A 22,607-nucleotide genomic window follows, 5' to 3' on the forward strand; every position below is an offset into this window, starting at 1 on the left:
TTGAAGTCACCAGCCATGATGATGGATTTGTTTATTTCTCCCTGCAATTCTGTTTGGTTTTGTCTAACCTTCGTTGATTAGGCATATATGCATTAAGGATTATTGTGTCTTCTTGGTCAGTTGATATCTTTATCATTATGTAATGCTCCTTTTTATGCCTGATAATTTTCCTTGCTCTGAAATCTGCTTTGTCTGAAATTCATATAGCTCCTCCAGTGTTCTTGTGATTAGTGTTACTTTAGATTTTTTAATGTATCTGACCATTTAACTTGTTGATATTTAAGTTGTTTCATTTTTCATTGAGATAAAATTCAAAAGCATAACATTTACCATTTTAAAGTGTATTCTTCACTGGTTTTTAGTATATTTACTATGTATGTGGTGCATATGTCACCACTGTCTAATTCCAGAACACTTCCATCACAACCTATTAGTTCCAGTTCTCCCCTCCCCTTATTCCCTGGCAGTCATGAATCTACTTTCTGTTTTTATGGATTTGCCTATTCTGGAACATACCGTATAAATGGAATCATATAATACATGACCTTTTGCTTCTGGCTTCCTTTAATCTTAGAGTAGAATGTTTTCAGCGTTCACTCATGTTGTAGCATGTAACAGTACTTTATTCCTTTTTATGGCTGTGTAAGAGGCTCTTCCACATTTTAAGTATCCGTTCATCAATTGATGGACGTTGGGTTTATCCTCTTTGGCTGTTATGAACAATGCTGCTGTGAATATTCATGTACAGGTCGTGGTGTGAACATCTGTTGTTAGTTCTATCGGGTATACCGCTAGATGTAGGATTGCTGGGTAATTGTATGTGGAACTGTTTGAGGAACTGCCGAACTGTGTTCTGCATTAGCTGGACCATTTTACATTCTCACCGGCAGTATAGGAGGGTTCCAGCTTCTCTGCCTTCTTGCCAGCACTTATCATCTTTTTTTTTTCTTTTTCTTATTTTACTGTAGCCATCCTAGTGGGTGTGAAGTGGTATCTCAGTGTGGTTTTGATTTCGCATTTCGCCAGTGACTAATGATGTTGAACATCTTTACATGTGCTGTTGACCATCTGTGTATCTTCTTTGGAGAAATGTCTCTTCAAAAGTCTTTTGCTTGTTTTTGAATTAGGTTATTTGTCTTTTTATTGTTGAGTTGTAAGAATTCTTTGCATTTTCTGGTTATTTGATTCTTGTCAGATAAACGATCTGCAGACACTTTCTCCCATTCTGTGAGTTGTCTTTTCATTTTCTCAGTACTGACCTTTGACACACACAAGTTTTTATTTTGATCAAGTTCAGTTTATCTATTATTTCTTAATGCTTTTTGTATCATATTTAAGAAAGCTTTGCTGAACCCAAAGTCACACAGACTTTCACCCGTTTTCTCTAAGAGTGTTACAGCTTTTACTCTCATATTTAAATCTTTGATCCATTTTGAGTTACATTTTTGTGTGTGTGTGTGTGTGAAGTTGGTGTTCCAAATTCATTCTTTTGCATATAGATATTCACTTGTCCCAGTAGGAGGCACTTGAAAAGACTGTTTTTTTGCCCCCATTAAATGGTCTTGGCATCCTTGTGAAAAATCAATTGACCATAAACGTATGGGTTGTAAATACTTTCTTTTTAAATACTTGGTAAATCTACACTATGGTAAAACCATTCCTGGTAAGTGAGATGTGTCTGTATTATGGCACTGTGAGTTTGGGCTTGCTTGTTGTCATAGCAAAAGCTGCCTTAACCCAGTATTCACAGATGTTCCGAGTTATTTAGTCTTGTGTTATGCAGCATTTGTTTATCTGAGAACAAATACATAAATGGTAAGTTGAATACTAATATTAACTAATAGCATTTGTTCAGTAGGGCTGAGTTACACAATTTAGAATGCCATCATGAAGTTCAGAACTTCAAGGAATATATAACTGAGGCTGGCAGAGTGATCAACCTAAAGGCATACAGCTGGTGAGTAGCATGGCCAGGATTATGAGCTGAGTCCTGCTCCCATGTTCTTTCTCTAATGTGCTACATAACTATGATGTAAGGTGTTGTCTGAGATGGTCTCAGGAGACAAAAGTCCAGGCTAATTCTGGCCCCAGTTTAAGAGCAGGTGGTTTTCAGTAGATGACTGTGAAATTATGGTTTAGTATGAAGTCCTCTTCTCTGACACTATCAGGATTGGCGTTTGGTTGATTAACTAAGAAAGTCAGTTTAAACAAGTATTCTTTAAGGAATGGTGCATATAGTTCTTAGCATTTTATTTGAAAAAAAAGTATATATATATATATATATATATATATATATACACACGTACATTTATTTTCCGTTGAAGTAGTGCCAGGCTCTATTCTCTGACAGCTGGTCTGCTGATTAGATTTCTAAGTTGTTGGGGCGCCTGGATGGCTCAGTCGGTTAAGCATCTGCATTCAGCTCAGGTCATGATCTCAGGGTTCAGGGATCGAGTCCCACATCAGGCTCCCTGCTCAGCAGGGTCTGCTTCTCCCTCTCCCTCTGCCCCTGCTCATGCTCTCTCTCTCTGTCTCAAATAAATAAATACAATCTTTAAGAAAAAGATTTCTATGTTGTCTTTTTTGCATTCAGTTTCAGTTTCTTTAACTGAATTGAATGAGAATCCTGTGATCACCCCCTCCTTACCTGGTACATGGTCATCTCACCCATACCTAATTTAGCACAAATTTTCTTATTGATTTCTTTGTATCAGGTCTTTCCAAAGTACCTGCCTTAGTTTTCATAAGAACAGTGATCTTTTTGCACTCATATTTTGTTGGTTTACATAGTGTTTAATAAAATTATATAATTATGAAGTAAGTGTAAGTGGCCTTAACTAGTTTGGGAATCATCACGTCTGATTCTTGTCGACTAAACAGCTCAATGAGTAGCAAAGTCATGGGTGAAGTAGATAGTAATTTGCTGCCTCTAAGTATATTAGCCTACCAGGGGCATCACAGTGTTACAGAGGGGAAACAGAGCATAGCTAATCCTGTGAGACCAATACTTGGAAATTGATTATGCAAGATTTGGAACATCTGCTCAATGGAACACTCAACATCCACATAAAATATTAATAGAAATGTGTTTTATGAAAAGACATTGAAGTTGTATTTTTAGATGGAAAATAGCAGTTTAGAAGAGCATGAGTATTAAGCTTCTGTGTGTGTGTGTGTGTGTGTGTGTGTGTGTGTGTGTACATACGTGTGTGTACACACATAGAGAAGGTCTGGGGTTTCCGTTCAAGATGGTGGCATAGGAGGATCTTGAACTCATCTCTTCCGATGGATACACTGAATCTATAGCTCCATATGGAAAAATTTCCTCTGGAAAAAAACCCTCAAACTAGCTGAGTGAGTCCTACACATTAGGTGAATAAGAAAAAAACCTACATTGAAGTGAGATTCAATCCTGCCATAAACCCCACCCCTGGCACAGCGACCCACGATTGGGAGGGTACTCACAACCCCAGGCTTCTCCCTGAGGAGCAAAGGGTTTGAACCCCACATCTGATGCCCCAACTTTTAAGACGTGCATCTGAGAGACAAGACCCCACAACATCTAGCTTTGACAGCCATCAGGGCTTGCATGCATGAGACCCACAAGGCTATAGCAAACCGAGAAACAGTTCTTAAAGCAGTTGCGTGAGTGGACTCAACCACCTCAGAACTCAGCACAGAAGCAGTGTTCAGCCTTTCTGTAAAAGAGGCTCATTTGCTTATCTCAAAGCCCTGAGGGACAGGCATCTAATTTAACATGCATCTGGGGACCTAGTAAGGTATTCTCCAAAGATGGAGCCGGCAGGTGCCGTCTTTGCACTCTCCCTCTCCCTCGCTCCTGCTCGCTGGTATCTCCTGGAAAGGAGCTTGTATGCTCATATGATGCCCCAAGTTTTGCATTTGCTACCTAGGGAGTACTTCTAGATCACTTGGCTCCAGTGGCCAGCAAGAGTTATATTCAGGGGAGTGAGTATTGCAGTATTTACAACAGCCAAGACTTGGAAATAACTTAAGTGTCCACCGATGGGTCGATGGATAAAGAAAATGTCATGTGTGTATACAATGGAGTATTATTCAACCATAAAAAGGAAGTCTTGCCATTTATAACAACATGGATGGACCTTGAGGATATTATATAGCTAAGTGAAATAAATCAGACAGAGAAAGACAAATACTGTATGATCTCCCTTCTATGTGGAATCTATAAAACAAAACGAAGTCATGGAGAACAGATTGGTGGTTGCTAGAGGCGGTGGGGGTGTGGAGGGAATGGATGAAGGGGTGAAATGGTATAAACTTCCAGTTAATAAGATGAGTTCTGGGGATGTAATGTACATCATGTGACTGTAGCAAATAACACTGTATATTATTGTATATTTGAAAGTTGCTAAAACTTATAAAGAGTTCTTAGCACAAAAACAAAAATGTGTGGTGATGGATGTTAACTAGTCTTATGGTGATGATTTCACAATAGATAAAAATATGGAATTGTTATGTTGTACACCTGAAACTAACATGTGTCCATTGTATCTCAATTTTTTAAAAAGTAATTTATATTTTAAAGAGAAAGACCAGGGAACCTGGGTGGCTCAGTCGGTTAAGTGTCTGTCTTCGGTTAAGGTCATGATTTCAGGGTCCTGGGATCAAGCCCTGTATTGGGCTCTGGACTCAGCGGGGAATCTGCTTCTCCCTCTGCCCCTTCTCCCACTTGTTCTTTCAATCTCTTGTCTCTCTCCCCCCACCCTCCCTCTCAAACAAATAAAATCTTTAAAAAATAAAAATAAAAAATAAAGAGAAAAACCAAAACAAAGTCTGGAAGGATGTGAATCACAATGTTAAATAGTGGGAAAAAAACATTAATAGTGCTTAACTGTAGAGCATCAGAGAGTGGGTGATTTTTTTTTTACTCTCTTTTATATAATTAATTCTTTGTTGGTTGAAAGTTTGACACTGAACATTTGTTACTTTTAAAATTAAGAAAAAGCTGTTTCTGTTTTGAGAAGAGCCTGTTTGAAATGTATAATTAAGAAAAAATAAAATGCCTTGTAGAATTTAGGCAACAGGAGAGAAGGCTTTTGGTTAGGGGTCCCATTTCCTGAACCCTTATGAAGTGAGCAGACCCCCTGATGTCCCTGTGTGTACTCAGAGGTACTTTTCCCCTGCAGTAATATAGCTTCTTAAATGAATAGAATGGCGTTTCTCTCTTATTCTTTCTCTGATTTTATTTTTATATGGGAAATGTGATATCAGTGCAATCATTTTTTTTTTCTGGTTTGATTTTCAGGAAGATTTCGATGTCGATCATTTTGTGTCTGACTGTAGGAAGCGTGTCCAGCTGGAGGAACTGAGAGGAGATCTGGAACTCTACTATAAACTTCTTAAAACAGCCATGGTCGAGCTCATCAACAAGGATTATGCAGATTTTGTCAACCTTTCCACAAACTTGGTAAACTGAAATTCACAAGTCCTACACACACACAGACACACTTTCTCATTCATACTTATTTAAAGTGCAGAGTGTTTTTAGAAACCTTTCAGTTGATGCCCGCCCCCCCCCGCCAGAAACTTGAAGACATTGCCAATCTCATTAATAAAATAACTAAACTTTTTAGAATACATTTTTTTGGTTTTAGTTTTTATTCATTTAAGGCTGCTTTAGCTTAATTATGTTTTGAATTCTTAAGTCAATAGTGAGAAGTAAAGGATAATAATAACTGAGTGGTTGTTTTGTTAGTTGCTAAGTGATTACCCTGAAATCTTCCTTGGTTTAGACTAATTTGCAGGAGCAAATATCAACTACTCTTAAAGAAATGTTTAATTTACTCCCAGGTATATGTATTAGCCAGAGCTAGGTTGAGGGAACATTGGCCAATATTGATATTTAGAAGGTTTGGTTTTATAAAAACGTAAGAATGATTTGTAATGAGCATATCAGTTGTTTATAAAAACCGTTTAGAAATGTTGAGTTTTACTACCTGGCAGAAAAGTCTCCTTGTTGATGTTTCATTTTGTTTTAAATCTGTCCAGAGAAGCACAGAAAGTAGCAGCTCCATGGGAATTTCAAGAAGCATTAAAATTAATGAGGTATAGTTGCTTTGGGGAAATATACCACTAAGATAAAAGTTCCAGTAGGATTAGAAACCTAGAAAATTTTATTTCTGTTCTATTTAATTTGAATTTTTCTCAAGGGTTATAATAATGTTTAGGAGAGACATAGCCCATCAGACTTTCACATCAGCTGCCTGAGTATCATAAATTACAGACAGACAGCTGTTCACCTTCCGTGAAAATTTTTCACATTCATTTAAAATGTTATCTAAAGGCAAATTGTTCCTAAGGAGGCTTTCATTTATCATGACTTCCCTTATTTTTATAGTTTCATGTGTATCAACCGATTTTTTTCATATTCTGTGAGCAACGTTAATGGCAAAATAACATTTCTGTTGTTTAGCTAGTTACTTAGCAAAATATGGTTGTACCAAAAAAATAACTTAAGCCTGGTACTGCTTTGATCATTAAACAGATACGTCACTATTACTCCTGATTGTGATGTGTTTGTGCCAACCTGATTTTGCCTTTAGGTCGGCATGGACAAAGCCCTCAATCAGCTTTCTGTGCCTTTGGGACAGTTACGGGAAGAAGTTCTGGTAAGTCCCCAAATGATATAAAACAATCTACTGTGAAACATGTTGGCCTTGTTGGCTTTTCTCCAAGAATTCCTTTCATCTGTTAGGTTGGTGGTGGTGGTGGTTGTTTTTTAATGGTTCATGATTATAGTATTCACCTTCAGAAAAGTTGTAAATGATTTTCTATTTTTGCATATGCTATTACAACCTGAAAAATATGTTCGATTTGAAGAAGACAGATTCTCAGAGTAGACAGCCTTAAAATGTCAGGGGAGAGGAAGCGTATTTCCAAATTCAGCTTATTATGCCACTTTGCTCATATGTAAGTGGTTTCCAATTTATGAATGACTTGTATTTTAACAATTTTTAATCTTGTAAGTATTCCCCTCCCACTCCCTCCCCCTCCCCGCCCCTCCCCCCGGGTAATTTACATGCGGTTAGGTTCCTAGACTGGTATACGAAAGCTATGTAATCCCTAATGTAGCTGAAGGATAATATAAATATAATGTAATACCTAATAAATATTACATTTTAATGTTTTGCTCAGAAAATCTCTGCTGTGGGAATGAGACTCCCCACCTCTAAGCCATTGGGAATAGGAACTCCGCCTGGCTGAACAGTGGAGGGGGAGTTTTGGCATCACTTCCAACGGAAAACTGTGCTGCCCTGTCCTCCCCACCTCCCCCCATCCGTGTCTGGTGCCCTGACTTTCAGCCGCCGTCCGTTCTGATGCACTGTCGTAAACTTGGTGCATGACACCATCCTTCCTTGTGTGTCTCCTCTAGCTTGAGTGGCCTTGTGCATCTAGCCCCTAAGACAGTGCCTGCAACCTAAGGAGAGAATATAAGTAGAAGATAATTTAAGGGAAGACACCGTGCATGGTTAGAGCCGAGAAAATGCAGAGTAACAGAAATGTCGGTGCTGAGAAGCCCCATGGGAGGGGTGGGCAGGAAAGAATTTGTGAAAGAGGTAAATCTTGAGCTGTGCCTTGAGCCAGCCAATACTTGCCATTGTTTATGTCTTGTTTGAATTTTACAAAATCTTATTAAGGTACTTGTCCTTGGGACAGAAGAGTGATTTTTGTGGTCCGCTGTTGGATTCCACACCAGCTGCTGTGTGGCTCTCCCGCCTCCTTCTTGGTGTGCCTCTTCCTCCCGCAGCCTTGTAGCGGTGCTGTTTCCTGAGCCCAGCCTTCCTTTGGCCTCTCGAAACCCCCTCCCTAGAGGCAGATTTGCTCTGCTGACTGCTGCGCGGCTCGCACAGGCTCCCCTCCAGCCTCGCCCCCTGCCAGCACCATATCCCATCCCTTTTCCACGGCCTGTCTTTATAGCCACAGGCCTGACCTGCCTTTCTGGTCCCAACTCATGAAGCTACTTTGTGAGATTCTAAGACCACTGAGGGATACGACTGTTTCTCTCTTCTTCACTGTATCCCCATGGGCTACCACAATACTGACGTCCAGGAGGTATTTCCTAATGTTGATGGAATGAATTAATTCACCTTCCTGTAGAATTTTTGTGATATGTCCACTTTATTCTAGTTGTTTCCATTAACCTTTGTTTTGGCCCTAATTCCTAATTATTTATACTTGCCTTCATTCATTAGCTTCTGGACATGTTTCTCCACCTATGCGCTTTCTCCCTTTTTCTGGCCTTCTGTTCTTATTTTTTGATTCCTAATATTTCCAAAACAACATTTCGTCATGATGCATCAGTGCTTCAACATTCTTTAGTTCTCCAAAATGTGCAGAATCTAAAGACCTCATCTGAGTGAAGTCCTCCTCTAAGTTGATCCTCCCTTCCTATTTGTACTTCTCTCCAGAAGGAAGCCTGCAGTGCACATGGCTGTGTGCCCGTCCGACCCTGACCCTGAATTGCGTATGCACTTACATCTTCTCAACTTCCCTTCCTGACCTCGGCAGCAAACAGGCTTTCAGAGTCCGCTTTGAGCCCCATCCCATTTCGAGACTCTCCTGTACCTTGCTTCAGATTATCCATTCTCCACCCTGACCCCTCCATGACTTTCACTCTATATGTATTATTGTTTTTCTGCCCGTGCGACCCTGACTTTGTGTCATTTTGCCCCCAAATCATGAGTACCCTCAATAGCGATTGTCTGGTATTTCGTATTTTTGTCAATATCTGCATAGTACTGGTGTGCAGGTATTAAGTTCTGTGGAATTGAATGAGATTTATAAACTTGATAATGTGACAAAACAATTTCTACAATTCATTTGCTTTATTGTTCTTTTAAAGAGTCTCAGGTCATCTGTCAGTGAAGGAATTCGGGCAGTAGATGAACGAATGTGTAAACAAGAGGACATAAGGAAGAAAAAGGTATCCTCCATTAGATTTCTTACGCTGCATGCCTCTCGTCTCCTCATACTTGTCAACACTATTCAACTTTTTTTCAAAGCTCTTGTGCATGTGCGTTGTACGCGTTATAATGTCACATTATCTACTTGAAATAATAAGAATTTTAGAGTTACCCACGTGGTCTCAAGATCACTCACTTTTTCCAGAACAAGAAACAGTAATAACTGTTGTCGGTGAAGCATTTGACAATTTAACCACCATATAAATTTTCAGCGCCCCTGTAAAGAAAATATGCCTGTTTTAGAGAGTAGGATAGAAGTGGGCTTTCTAAAGTAAACTCAGTATTCTGCAGGTTTGTTGTTTTAGAAAAAGCAGTATGTTGCTCTCTCATTCTGCCATGTTTGTTTCTTTTTTTGTTTCCCTCCTTTACATATACCTCTGCATGCATTGCCTTTATTGTTCAGTGGTCCTGGGTTTTCATTTTATTTTCTGATTTTGTTTTCTTTATGTTCGGGTGTTAACTTTTCTTTTATTTTTTCTAATTCCTTAGTTGTGTTAGTTTCAGGTGTGTTAGTTTGTGCTGTGTTAGTTTCAGGTGTGCAAGACAGGCACAGCTCCGTACATCCATGGTGCTCACCCCCAGGAGCGTGCTCCTTAGTGACCATCGCCTATTTAACGTGTCCCCGATTTTATTCATGATCATAATGATGTAAGGGCACAGTGGGCATTGGGATCCCAGACTTCTAACTCTAGACTGCTGCTCTATACAGTGTTTTCTATGTGTATTTATTAGCATATTTGTTAAAATCTCAAGGGGGAGAAGCCTATTTGAGAGACCTTCTGTTTAATTCTCCTTTAGACTCCTCTCAGCTTTTGTCCAAAGAACTCATGTAGTGCTTTTCCAGACAAAATGATAAGCTTCATGAGAGCAGGGCATTTTTCTTGTTTTATTCACTTAATGTCCCCACTGTCAGGAAGAATGTCCAGCTCCCAGGGGGTGTTCAGTACCTATTTGTTGAATGGATGACTTCGTATTTTTTTGTTCTTTTAAGGATGAGAGTTTTCATAATGTCCCTCAACCTCTTTGGTAATATTTGTAGTGTAAAAGGTCTTTAATGAATTGACACTTGCATATAGGTATATGCACATGTAAACTGAGAGGGTAAATATGATCAGAAGCTAAAATTAAAACATGAATAAAGGGCTATATGAAAATAAATGGAGGGGTGCCTGGGTGGCTCAGTTGGTTAAATGTCCAACTCTTGATTTCGGCTCAGGTCGTGATCTCAGGGTCGTGAGATCGAGCCCCACACTGGGCTCTGTGCCCAGCAGGATGTCTGCTTGAGATTCTCTCTCTCCGTCTGCCCCTCGCCCCGCACGTGCACACACACTCTGTCTCTCAAATAAAAAAAAATAGAAAAGAAATGGAGTGCTCATAGAGAGATTCAGGATGGGAAAAAGAAGAAATAAGAGTACAGAATATGAGAAAGCAAAAGTCTAGGGTTTTTTTTTTTTTCTATAAACTTGCAATAGAATATTGAAATAGGCTGTTCTAGAAAGCCAGAATTAAGATTTGCATTCTTGAGAATTCCGTGTTTTGTAGAAATATCCAAAATGTAGGATGCTCTATATATTCAGAGTTGACTTTTAGTTTTATATTTTCCTGCATTTAGCATGGGAAATAAAGATGATTAAGGTTAAAGATGGTAACTTTTTTTGTTTGCTTAATTTTTATTTTTATAGATGTGTGTGTTGAGGCTTATACAAGTTATTCGATCAGTTGAAAAAATTGAAAAAATCTTAAATTCTCAAAGTTCTAAAGAAACCTCTGCACTAGAAGCAAGCAGGTAAGCATTTTTTTTACTAAGTAGCACAAAAATTAATACTTGACATCCAGTCTAATTTGGGGTTTTTTTTTAGTTAGAATTCATTTCTGAACAAGAAGAAAATCCAGGTCTGTGCCTTAGTGTTTTTGAATGTAGCTCCAGGAGAGTGGAGTGCATAAAATGGTAAAGTTTATAATATGTCCCTATAAACCCTTTGGTTATAGGCCACAGTTCCCAACACGTCACCTTTCAGGGGGTCAGAGGCAGTGTGCTTCCAGTGGAAAATTTTTATATTTGGAATCACCTTCCCTGAGGACTAGCAAAATCCTGTTGATCTTCAAGGTGTCCCATTCATCTTTCTTAGATTTTTTTTTGTAGACATGCCCAGAGTATTACAACATTATCAACATTATATCATTATGAAACAGTATACGACACGTTTAGTTGAAATTTATAAACAGGAAAGAAAAAGCGTATGAAATGAGACAAAGATGATGGCTCTCTTTGTTATACTGTGACTGTCTTATTCCCTTCCTGGTGTGAATTTCCGATCAGCCAGGTAGATGAGTGACTCAGAAAATGAGTTATTAGATCGTGTTAAGGCCAGTGGGATGCAGTATGGTGCAGTGGGGAGAACACAGGCTTGTCCTGCATGTAGCAGCTGGGCCACGTGAGTCAAGGTCGCCTGGTGCCCTGTGTCCTCTATAATGTAAAGCTAACAGTCACTCCACCTGCAGGCTTGTCTCGACCACTGAGATACACTCAGCCGTACCTGGCATACACAGGCCCTCATGCGGGTCAAATTTCGGTCTAACGGGCTTTTCTTAAAATCACATTGATAGCTGTAATATTTTTCCATGAGTAATATTGGATAAACTGCTGCAAAACCAACCAACCAAATCCAAATTGAATGGGCCCATAGTTCAAAGGCTTGGTCATCCTTTAAAGGCATGTTGCATTTCTTAATTTTAGGAATTAAGGTTTTTGATTTGGAAGGGACTTTAGAGACCATAGGCTCCACACCTCTGATGATGTAGATTAAGAACGGAGACATCCCAAAGGAAGCGATTCTCGGGTCCGAGGTCTCTGCCTCCTTTCATATCAAGGCGTGTAACTAAGTGGTCAGTCCCTGCCGTGTTTGTGTCTTCAGCCCGTTGCACTCGTGCTTCTGCCCCTGGCCCCGCACACTTGGCAGAGACTCGGTGAGCGTCTGTTCTGAGCAGTCCGGGGGGCCCTGTGTGTCTCCAGCTGCCCCGCTTTGCTACGGCCCTCGGCAGTGCTCACGACCCCTCCAGCCATGTCCTCGTTCGGCCCCTGGGAAGCCTGCCTTCCAGTGTTGTTCCCATGTTTGCCATTCCTGCTGGGCTCCTCTGGTAGAAACACCTCAGTGATCTCTGTTCCCATAACCGTGTCCCCTTGCAGTGCTGTCTTTGATAGACGTTCTGCTGGCTCTTGCTCAGAATTACCTTTGAGGATTTTTTTTCTTGAGAAGAGCAGCTCTGAGCCCTAGAGTAAGGAAAAGCCGGAGTGGCCTCGGTGCGTAGTAAATACATCATGCTTGCCAGGCCAAGAAACATTGAGATAAGGATCAATATGAAATGCACACGAGGTTAGTCAGTAGAGTTAGGGATTAGGCTTCGGGCTCAGTTGTGCCAGGCGCTTGCTTTCCCTACACACTAGTTCGGATGCTTCAGGACTGGGTGCACCGCCGCTGGGCTCCATACATTCTGTGTTTCCTTATGATGCAGGTCTTCCCCTTACTACCTCACTGCTCATCATCAGATGTAGGGTGCCTCAGAAAAGCCCAGAGGTGCTTTGGAGGCTTTATAGTTTTTTTTTTTCTTTCACTATTCAGCTTCCTTTTTTTTTAATTTTATTATGTTATGTTAATCACCATACATTACATCATTAGTTTTTGATGTAGTGTTCCATGATTCATTGTTTGCATATAACACCCAGTGCTCCATGCAGTATGTGCCCTCTTTAGCTTCCTTTTGAGCAGTGTTGACACTTTATAATAATGTGTTTGTGGGGCGGGAGGGAAGTGCATTCATTACACTTGGTGGCAGATTCACAATGAGTGTTTTCTCACTAGCACCCAGAGCATAGAGCTTGCTCTTTCCACTGTTCGGTAAATGTAAAATTAAAGTCAGCTATTCTGAGGTATTTCATTTATTGCTGCTAGAGGGCCAGTTTTATTTGATTGAGGAGAAAACAGTGGTTGGTACTTCAGAAGAATTAGAGGTGTTTTAGAGGGAGGGAGAATGAGGCAGGCGGAGAAGAAGAGGATTCATGTATGAATGATAGGATAGGGCCAGAGAGAGAGAGAAGGGGGCTAGAGATGAAGAAGGTCACGAATTGGAGAGCCTGAGGAACGTGGTGGAAACACACAGTTGGACCCACACTGACCTAGAACAGCTCCTGTGGCCGGGGTCGGGCAGCGTCCATGCTTCTACGGAACGACCCCTCCCCCCCCGCACCTGGAACCTGCTGCACATATAGCTTGTCCTGAAAATTGATGGCACGCGGGTGCAGGTGCGTTAGCTCCGTAAGGGGGGCCCTGGAAAAACACTGTGAAGAAAGTTACAGCACAGGGGGCGCTAAAGTCTCACCGTTGCTAACCGGGTGATGTGGTCTCTCAGAAATTAAACAACTTCGGGAACTACATTTCTACAATTGTCTCTACTAGCCCACTTTGGACTGGACAGATTTTGGAGAGAATTGCCACAGAATTTAACCAGCTACAGTTTCATGCTGTTCAGAGCAAAGGCATGCCTCTTCTGGACAAAGTAAGACCGGTAAGTGTTGATTTAGATTTTCAGTTTGCTGTTTGCGAATTTCCTGGATGATTTTGGTTTAACCCAGCATCGCCCCTGATAATTGCTGCTCTACAGGATTTTGAAGCTAGCTTTGAATTTTTTCTTTCAGTTTCTGTTGCTTGGGACCCTGCTTCCAACGTGTCACGCTATGTAGATTTTGTGTAAAGACACAAGCTTATTCTCCAAACTATACGAGTAAAATTAATTGTGAATTCCATGGAATTTGACACATTATATGATGTAGTCAGAGTTCATTTATCCAAAGCCCTTGACTGGGTTTAAATGCACCCTTGTCCGAATTACTCTGTGGCTTAAGAGGAAAATAACTTTTTGTCCTTCGGTAATTCTGTCTAAACGTTCCTTTGATGAAGCAAAGATTTACTTACAAAGAAATCGTGGGGAGAAGAGATTCGTTGCTACTCTCCAGGAAATGTTACTATTTTAATCTTACATATATTCTGGTAGAATAAGAGGTTCGCTTTATATATATATATATATATCATATATATATATATTTGAATTTTTAGAAACTGTTCTCCCTGGAGCTTTCTTGACTTGTCTCTTTGTTCTTGCAGCGTATAGCTGGCATTACGGCCATGTTACAGCAGAGCCTGGAAGGCCTGCTGTTAGAAGGTCTTCAGACTTCCAATGTTGATATAATACGGCACTGCTTACGGACCTACGCCACGATTGACAAGACGCGGGACGCAGAGGCATTAGTTGGTCAAGTACTGGTGAAACCATACATGGATGAGGTGTGTGCACCTCATGTTCTTCATGCAGCAGACACTCACAGATCGTCTGTTCTGACTTCCATTCTTCCCTGGGTGTGAGAGAGATAGATCAGGGATCTGTCTGTGAAGATTCTCCTGGGTACTGCACTTCCGGTTGGAAGAAAGGGTTGGTCCCTGTTGGTTATCGTCAGCATGGCAGGAATCAGGCATGCGCTCTGGTATCTTCTAGTGATGCCAGAGCTCGGGGATCGTCTTAATTTCTTAGGGATGGGGGTCTTGCCTAGGAAGAAGGTATGGATCAGAACATTTTCAGGTCAGTTTTAAGTTCTGTAAATTATATGTCAATGAAATTGCTGAAAAGCATGTTTGCACTGCTGGGGTCGAATAGAACAGTTAGGCAGATGACCCCACTGCGGCACACGTGCCTGCTGGAAGACCTGGAAGACATCCCTGTGAGCATGGAAAGTCTGTGAGGGGAGATGTCTTCACAGAATAGATTTGGCCTAAGTCTTGAAAACTGTGGAGGAGTTTGCCAGGCCAGGAGGGTGGGAGGGAGGGAATATTCAAAGATGAAGGGCTTTTATGGGCAAGTTAGCAGGGTAGTACCTTAAACACGGAACTTGGTTACCCATTGTCCTTGACCTACGAGGATATAGGTAAATACAGGGAGTAAGGATATCCTGCCCCTGAGCAGCCAGAGTATAGGTTGCTCCGTATGGAGTTGCCAGCACTCCACAATTTCCGACTTAGAGAGTGTCAGTTTCATCTGGTTCAAGCTGATAGAAGTCATGAAGCCAGTCCTCAGTGTTTGAGGACTTTCTTCCAGTCACCTGCCAGTGGGAGTGTTCTTTCTGTCCAGTGAGTACAAAGCTACCCACCATGACTTCAGGATGAAAGGCTTCCAGTTTTAAAACGGGACAGTGAATCCCATTGATGAAAGTGAAATTGAAGGATTAATTTCAGTAATCCTCTCAGCTTCATTAGGATTACTAAAAATAAATGATCTGTCAATTCTTTGTGTGTATCCTATTATATTTCATAGCCATCTCTAGGGGGTGAAAAAGATTATGTTATTCTTTATCACTAAGTGAAAATATTTTAGTTACTAACTTACGCCTTTTTCATTGAACTCAATCGAATGTGCTAAATTAGGGAAGTACTTTAAGTTTCAGTGGCATGTTAAATGAACCATGGCCACGTTTGTATTTTAAGTTTGTATGCTTGTCATTCACCTCCTGGAACTCAACCTTACCACAAAAAATAAAACACTAAAGCAAAATAAAATGTGTTTTCTTCCATCACTCTCTGTCTCAACCCTTTCCCTAATCTGGAGATGGTCAAGGTGAAGACGATACAGAGCTGTTGTCTGGGGACACAGTGTTTTGCTTTCAAGCTCAGAAGGGAAGCAGATTGTGTGTGGTATTTCAGCTTCAGGCCAGTCTCTGTCACCCAGCCTTTGTGTCCCCCAGGGTCAGAACTGTGTCCCCTGCTCCCAGGACCTAGATTTTAGTGCAGCTGTTACCCCCTGTATAGAAAGCGTGTCAGGTGGGGAGGAGGAATGAGGACGCGTATTTGTAAGGTTTTCTTTATTCTTTTCTCTGTAGTGTGCAGTTCATACTTCTCTTTTAGGTGCTTTAAAAAAAATGCTCTTCCTTCCAATAGGTGATCGTAGAGCAGATTGTCGAGTCTCATCCGAACGGCCTTCAGATCATGTATGATAAGCTCCTGGAGTTTGTTCCTCACCACTGCCGCCTTCTTCGAGAAGTCACAGGAGGAACCATCTCAAGGTGATGGAAACTGCTGTGCTTGCACCTCAGCTCCATTTAGTAACCGCCCGTTAGCTCCTAGTGGGCTGCTGATCATTGGCTGTCTTGTCTGAACTGGGAACGTGGGCACTTTCCTGTTTGTTACCAGTGCCGTGAGGCGGGTATCGCTAGCCTGGGTTTACAGGGAAGGAAACTAACAGTGGGATGAATCTTGAAGGTTACATTTCTCGGACTCCAGAGCCTCTACTTTTCCCTTCTCTACACTTTCTCCTTCATCAGGTTCGAAATCAAGATTCGTTTCCTTCCATTATTCTGATGTCATCATCTGTCTAGAAATACCAATTCAGTTTAATTCAACAAGTTTTATACTGATTGTGATTAAAGTCATGTTCGGTTTTCCCTCCCTCTCTTACTTCATTTCCATGGCTTTCCAGTTCTGTTTCCTGAATACCCCATTACCTTCAACCATCACCAGTCCAGACCTTTGTCGTCGTCTTTTGTCCAGGATAGCAGGCTCTCCCCACCTGGTCTCCCCGGCTCCACCTGTCCTTCTTCATTGCAACCCTTGGCTATCCCATCTGCCCAGAACTCAGCTGGCTTCCTAAGTCTTTCGTGGCTTCTCATCGCTCATAGAGGAACATCCAGTCTTCCTTGCGCAGCCTGTGAGGCCCTTGATGCTCTGGTCCTTGGTGGTTCTCCACTGTAAAACTTTCTACTGTGAAACTTTCCCCCACACCACTATGGTTCCCGGCCAGACAGTAGCACTTGATCTTCCCTAACACACCTTGTACAGAAGATCCCTGCCTTCACATTGGTTCCACTTAGGTTTTTTGACATTTTACAATGGTGTAAAAGTGATATGCATTCAGTAAAAACTGTACTTCAAATTTTGACTGTGGATCTTTTCCCGGGCTAGTGATCTGCAGTAGGATCCTCTCTCATGATGCTGGGCAGGGGCGGCGAGCGCAGCTCCCAGGCAGCCACGCAGTCACGAGGATCAGCAACCAACACACTTAAACCATCCTGTTTCTTGCTTTCAGTGCAGTGTTCAGTAAATTACATGAGATATCAGATACTTTATTGTGAAATAGGTTTTGTGTTAGATGATTTTGCCCAACTGTACAATACTGTAAGTGTTCTGAGCACATTTAAGGTAGGCTGGGCTGAGCGCTGATGTTCGGTAGGTTCGGTGTATTAAATGCATTTTCAGCTTATGAGATTTCCAACTTAACAGTGGGTTTATTGGGTGCGCCTGGGTGGCTCAGTTGGTTAGGCGACTGTGTTCGGCTTGGGTCATGGTCCCGGAGTCCCGGGATCGAGTCCCGCATTGGGCTCCCTGCTCGGTGTGGAGTCTGCTTCTCCCTCTGACCCTACCCCCTCTTGTGCTCTCTCTCTCTCAAATAAATAAATAAAATAAAATCTTTAAAAAAAAAAACCAAAAAACAATGGATTTATTGGGAGCTAACTGTCGTAAGTCGAGGAACATCTGTATTGTGTGCTTCTGTGTTTTCCCTCATTGTCTCCTGCCCTTCCCATTCCCTTTGTCTTTCTGTTGACCTGTCACTCCACATGAAGCTCCAGCTCAGATACCACTCCTTTTTTTCTTTTTTAGATTATTTATTTATTTATTAGAGCGAAAACATAGGCAGAGGGAGGGGCAGAGGGAAAAGCAGGGTCCTCACTGAGCAGGGAGCCCAATATGGGGCTCAATCCCAGGACCCCGGGATCACGACCTGAGCCGAAGGCAGAAGCTTAACCTACTGAGCCACCCAGGCGTGCCTGAGATACCACTTCTTTCAAGACACCATCCTTTTATCCTGGTGTGCAGCATTAAGCACATCCTCTGGATTCTAGGGCACATTGGCTTTTACCTCTGTTGAGGACTGATGTCCATAGGCTTAGCTTGTGCTCCCCTCCTGCACTGCCCACACCTGGCGCAGCATCTTCAAGAGAGCAACTACCCAGTGTCTGCAAAGTGGAAGAACTAATCTGTTTTCAGCATTAGAAAGGCTCATGAGGTCCCTAATCTTTATGAAGTAAGCAAGCAATATATTTGGTCTTGAATTTTTGTTCTTTGAAAAGAAAAATCTGAGGTAATAAATATGCCACCTGACCATTGAAGTACCCTATTTCTACTACATGATTTTAGAGAAAGCCTGGTTTTGCCACTTGCATTTAGTAATCATGAAGATTTTGTGGATTTGGATTTCACATAAGAATTTAGAAGTCATGATGTAGGGACACCTGGGTGGTTGTTGGTGGAGCATCGGCCTTCTGCTCAGGTCGGGATCTCAGGGTCCTGGGATCAAGCCCTGTGTCGGGCTCCATGCTCAGCGGGGAGTCTGCTGCTCCCTCTGCCCTCTGCCCCAACCCCTGGCTTGTGCTCTCTTGCTCTCAAATAAAATCTTAAAAAAAAAAGTCATGATATAAAATTAAAGAAGCCACAGTTAGGAAACAACCAGTCATTAGATTTGACAGGGCTAGTCTTGGTCCTGAAATGTCAAGTTTCAAAGCTTTGCAAGTTCTTCCACAGTTTTCAGTGTGGCAGAATTCACGTAGAAGCCTCAGAAATTTGGGGAATCTATTTTTTTTTTATTTAAAGATTTTATTTATTTATGTGAGAGGGAGGGGAGAGAGAGAGAGAGAACGAGAACATGAGCGGAGGGAGAGGGAGAGAGAGAAGCAGACTCCCCGCTGAGCAGGGAACCCAATGCAGGGCTTGATCCCAGGACCCCGATATCATGACTTGAGCCAAAGTCAGATGCTTAATTGACGGAGCCACCCAGGCGCCCCATTGAGAAATCTAAATTGTGCCTTGGTAGGTCGTCATTTGCCTTAAGCACCCTGATTATGCCTCCCCCGATCACCCCTTGCTTTAGCTCCTGCCTTCAGGTTTCCACACGCTCGGCTCGGTGCTTCCCTTGTCCATTCTTTTCTTTTTCCCCGTGTCGCATCTGTATGTGCCCTTTATAATCTGGCACCAGCAGCATGCAGAATTTATCTTCCGAAGAATAAGGATTCACTTTTCATATTTGCCATCTGTTTCAGCTGTTAATCTTGAGGATGTAAATTTTCTCTTTGGGGCTTTAAGTGATATTTAACTTGGGGGATGAGGAGATCTTGTCATTTAATATTGCTTATACTGTGTGCATCTGTAGTTTTAAAATCCTTAATGTTATTCTTTCCTTCTCTAGATACCTTAATAGAGCTAGTTCTTAGTATGAGGGAAAGTATATATACTACCGTGAAGTGTGGCATTGGGTATGTGGGAAGTAGGCATCTTCTTTGCCCTCCCCAGCCGTCCTCCAACCCACCGGTGATTTCTTATCAATACTGAACTATAGTAAGATTATTTGATATCCCTTTCTGGAAGTGAAGTATAGCTTCCTTGATAACTTATCTTTCCTGATAATTTTTGCTAAGCAGGAAAATTATGAAAGCATTTTTCTGTTTATTTTTAATACCAGCATAGTAAATCCCAACTTGCTATCACAACTTAGCCACAGAACTCCCAGTTTTTCTAAAATAAGAACATACACTGAATTGCTGACCATTGTTAAAGAAAATTGTCTTAAAATAGAGCATATTAAGCAATATACAACAATCAGTGTGGGTAGTCATCGAGGTGGTATTTGCTTCGAAGATATTTATGTGTCTTTAAGTTCAGTAGAAACTTAAGGAATCTGCCTTATTTACTTATGTATGCAAGCATTACTAACATAGCACTTACTGTATGCTAGGCCCCAGCCTAAATGCTTTATAGATACTAACCCATATGATGATCCTATGATCCGTATCCTATCATGTCCATCTAAAGACGAAGACAACAAAACATAGAGGTCAAAGGGCCCACGATTTGAACCCAGGCACTCTGGCTCCCAAGTGGATGCTTTATCTCAGCATTGCTTCTCATCGAAGCCTGTGACTGAAATCCAGAGTCCAGCCTTTTGCTAAAAAATGCAAAATAAAGCATGGACACACAAAAAAACATTAATGTGACAAGTTTTTTGTATCAGGATTTGTGATCAAGATTTTACGTGGAACAGTCCTAGAATTTTAGAACTGAAGGTGATCTTGGAGATAGCTTCATCTTCACAAAGCTGTTAGTGATTGGTAAATTGCATAATTTACAACACTTTAGGGCTTAGCAGTATTAAGATTGAACACAAAGATTGCTTTTCTTGTGTTATTAGACTACTTCTTTTCCAAGATAGAGTGTAAATATGGTGGCCTAATTAGGGGAGGAATCGTGCCAAAGCAATTTGACACCAGCTTGTTCTCCTGGATGATAAATAGAAGAGTTAGGATACAGAGGACATACTGGCGTCAAGGTGAGACTGGGATCAAGGAGTAAAATAGAAGTGTGGGGCTATAAACCAGCTAATTGACAGAGTTTTTTGTAAAGGTCGAAATAAGTTTTAGGCTGAGGAACTTTTAGTAAAAACACCACAATAGAATTTCGCCCTTTGTAAATCGAAGAGCATAGTGTATCTGACTGAGATTTTGCTCTTGTCCTACAGTGAAAAAGGCAATACCGTTCCTGGATATGATTTTTTGGTGAACTCTGTCTGGCCAGAGATAGTACGAGGATTAGAAGAAAAATTGCCTTCTCTTTTTAATCCTGGGAATCCTGATGCATTTCACGAGGTACCTTTTCCTCCATCATCTTGATTCTTGAAGATATTAACCAGAGGCTTGAGACTAATCATGTTTTCTGCAGTCTTGGTTCTGTGGTTTTTTAAAAAATAAAAATTTGAGTTCGTGAGTGAGCATTTACTTAAAAATTACTTCCTCCAAGTAATAGTCTCTGATACTTTTGGGAATAAATATTTTAATTTGAGAATGTGTAGTAAAATCCAGTCTAAACACCGTTGTGACTAGATACATGTTATTTTCTCACTTTAAAAAAAAGATCCTAAAGACCATTAAAAACCAGTCTCCTTGCAGTTGTTTTCCATGAAAAGTTAGGTTTGCAGATCTGTACTATATAATTTTTAAGGAAAACAAAAGGTATTGATTGGATTGCAAAATCCTTATTAATTTTTAAAGTGTAGAGAGGCAGACAGTAAGTGTGGTGAACCTGGGGCCTGGTGGACTTCAAAAACAGGTAAGACAACAAATTTGGAGCTTTATTATTCCAGAAATACCACTTACCTCTTCTCTTGACTCATTGTATGATGTTAACAGTATGCTGAACAATGTGATCACTTGGTGTTACTTTCAGTAAATTGTGCGACAGTGATTTTTATGATTTTAAAAAATAGGGCTTTTAAAAATAGGTACTGTAAGCAGACTGAAATAGCGGTCTTAGGCATGAACCATTTAAGACCCTTTACGTTTTGCTGTACTCGAGAGAATTGTACTGATCACATTAGGCTCAGGAGATGTTTCAGCTCAGAAATGACATTTTCTCATAGCACTTTGATTTTAGAATTCTAAACCAGTACTTAATGTTGGTGGGTTTATTTCGAGCAAGCATAGCATCTGTCAGTTTCTTTCAAAAAATGCTTTCAGCTTTCAACATTGCTGTGACATGCTTCTTGTGAAGAGAGAAACATTTTTGTATTTGATTCTTTAAGTCTGTGACTAGAGATCCAGAGTCCAGCCTTTTGCTAAAAAATGCAAAATAAAGCATGGACACACAAAAAACCATTAATGTGACAAGTTTTTTGTGTCAGGATTTGTGATCAAGATTTTACATGGAACAGTCCTAGAATTTTAGAACTGAAGGTGATCAGTGTATGCTAAAGGATTTAGCATCCCATCATGTGCAGAGGTAGAATACGTTTTATCCCAAAAGGATGAATAATACTTTTGTCTCAACTCCACACGCCTAGACCACACTCAGGGGATTCCGTAAGTGTTGCTCAGACCAATTGAAAGAAATTAAAAACGTGTAGTATTGAGTGCACTACAATTCTGGCCTAAGCACAGACTTCAGCATATTTAGGTGAATGGTTTGGTGAGCCAGAATTGAGCCTCTCTTAATTAAGAAGTATATGGAAGGTCCACACAGGTTCTCCTTAGAGCCTGGGCCCTCAGGGCCTAGAGTTACCCACAAGGGAATGCGCATTTCACAGTATCTGCGGTTTTGCTCTACTCACTGACCACAGTTCTGTGTCCTCTATTAGCTTTGTCTTTGGGTAAGTTCTCTCTGAGCCTAAGCAGAAGAGGAAACGTCATCCTTAAAATACTAGCAGTAGTTACCTGGTAGGGTAGTTTTGTGGGTGAAATTAAATAGTACAGTTTTAAGCACAGCACACAGGTGAGGAATGCTGAGTAAGTTTCAGACGCTGCTCTTCATGGTGGTGTGAGCCCCCCCGTCAGCTTTCGTGCAGTTCCGTCTGCTCACCTGGTTTGATTCTTTCCTTTTAAAAATGTTCTACTTCTCCTTCTTCTGGAGCAGCAGTGAAAATGATAGCACTTTAATCTACAGTCTCTCCCAGTTCCAAGGGACTAGGTTAGGGATTCCCTAGACTATGAGAGAGCTGTCGTTTACAGAGCACGGGGTTTCCAGGTGG

At 41.1% G+C, this 22,607-nt stretch overlaps 1 protein-coding gene across 2 annotated transcripts in view; it reads left to right on the forward strand.

Moving 5' to 3' along the window:
* Positions 1-22,607, forward strand: part of COG2 (component of oligomeric golgi complex 2) — a 49,931-nt gene that overhangs the window by 11,724 nt on the left and 15,600 nt on the right. For both annotated transcript variants that reach the window (XM_032430307.1, XM_032430308.1), the window contains exons 2-9: positions 5,285-5,446; positions 6,582-6,647; positions 8,882-8,962; positions 10,685-10,788; positions 13,457-13,565; positions 14,162-14,341; positions 15,983-16,107; positions 20,607-20,733. In XM_032430307.1, coding sequence (XP_032286198.1) covers positions 5,285-5,446; positions 6,582-6,647; positions 8,882-8,962; positions 10,685-10,788; positions 13,457-13,565; positions 14,162-14,341; positions 15,983-16,107; positions 20,607-20,733 — 954 coding nt within the window. The remainder of the gene's footprint in view (positions 1-5,284; positions 5,447-6,581; positions 6,648-8,881; positions 8,963-10,684; positions 10,789-13,456; positions 13,566-14,161; positions 14,342-15,982; positions 16,108-20,606; positions 20,734-22,607) is intronic.

This window comes from Phoca vitulina, unplaced genomic scaffold (assembly GCF_004348235.1).
Source record: "Phoca vitulina isolate PV1807 unplaced genomic scaffold, GSC_HSeal_1.0 scaffold43, whole genome shotgun sequence".
Lineage (NCBI taxonomy): Eukaryota > Metazoa > Chordata > Mammalia > Carnivora > Phocidae > Phoca > Phoca vitulina.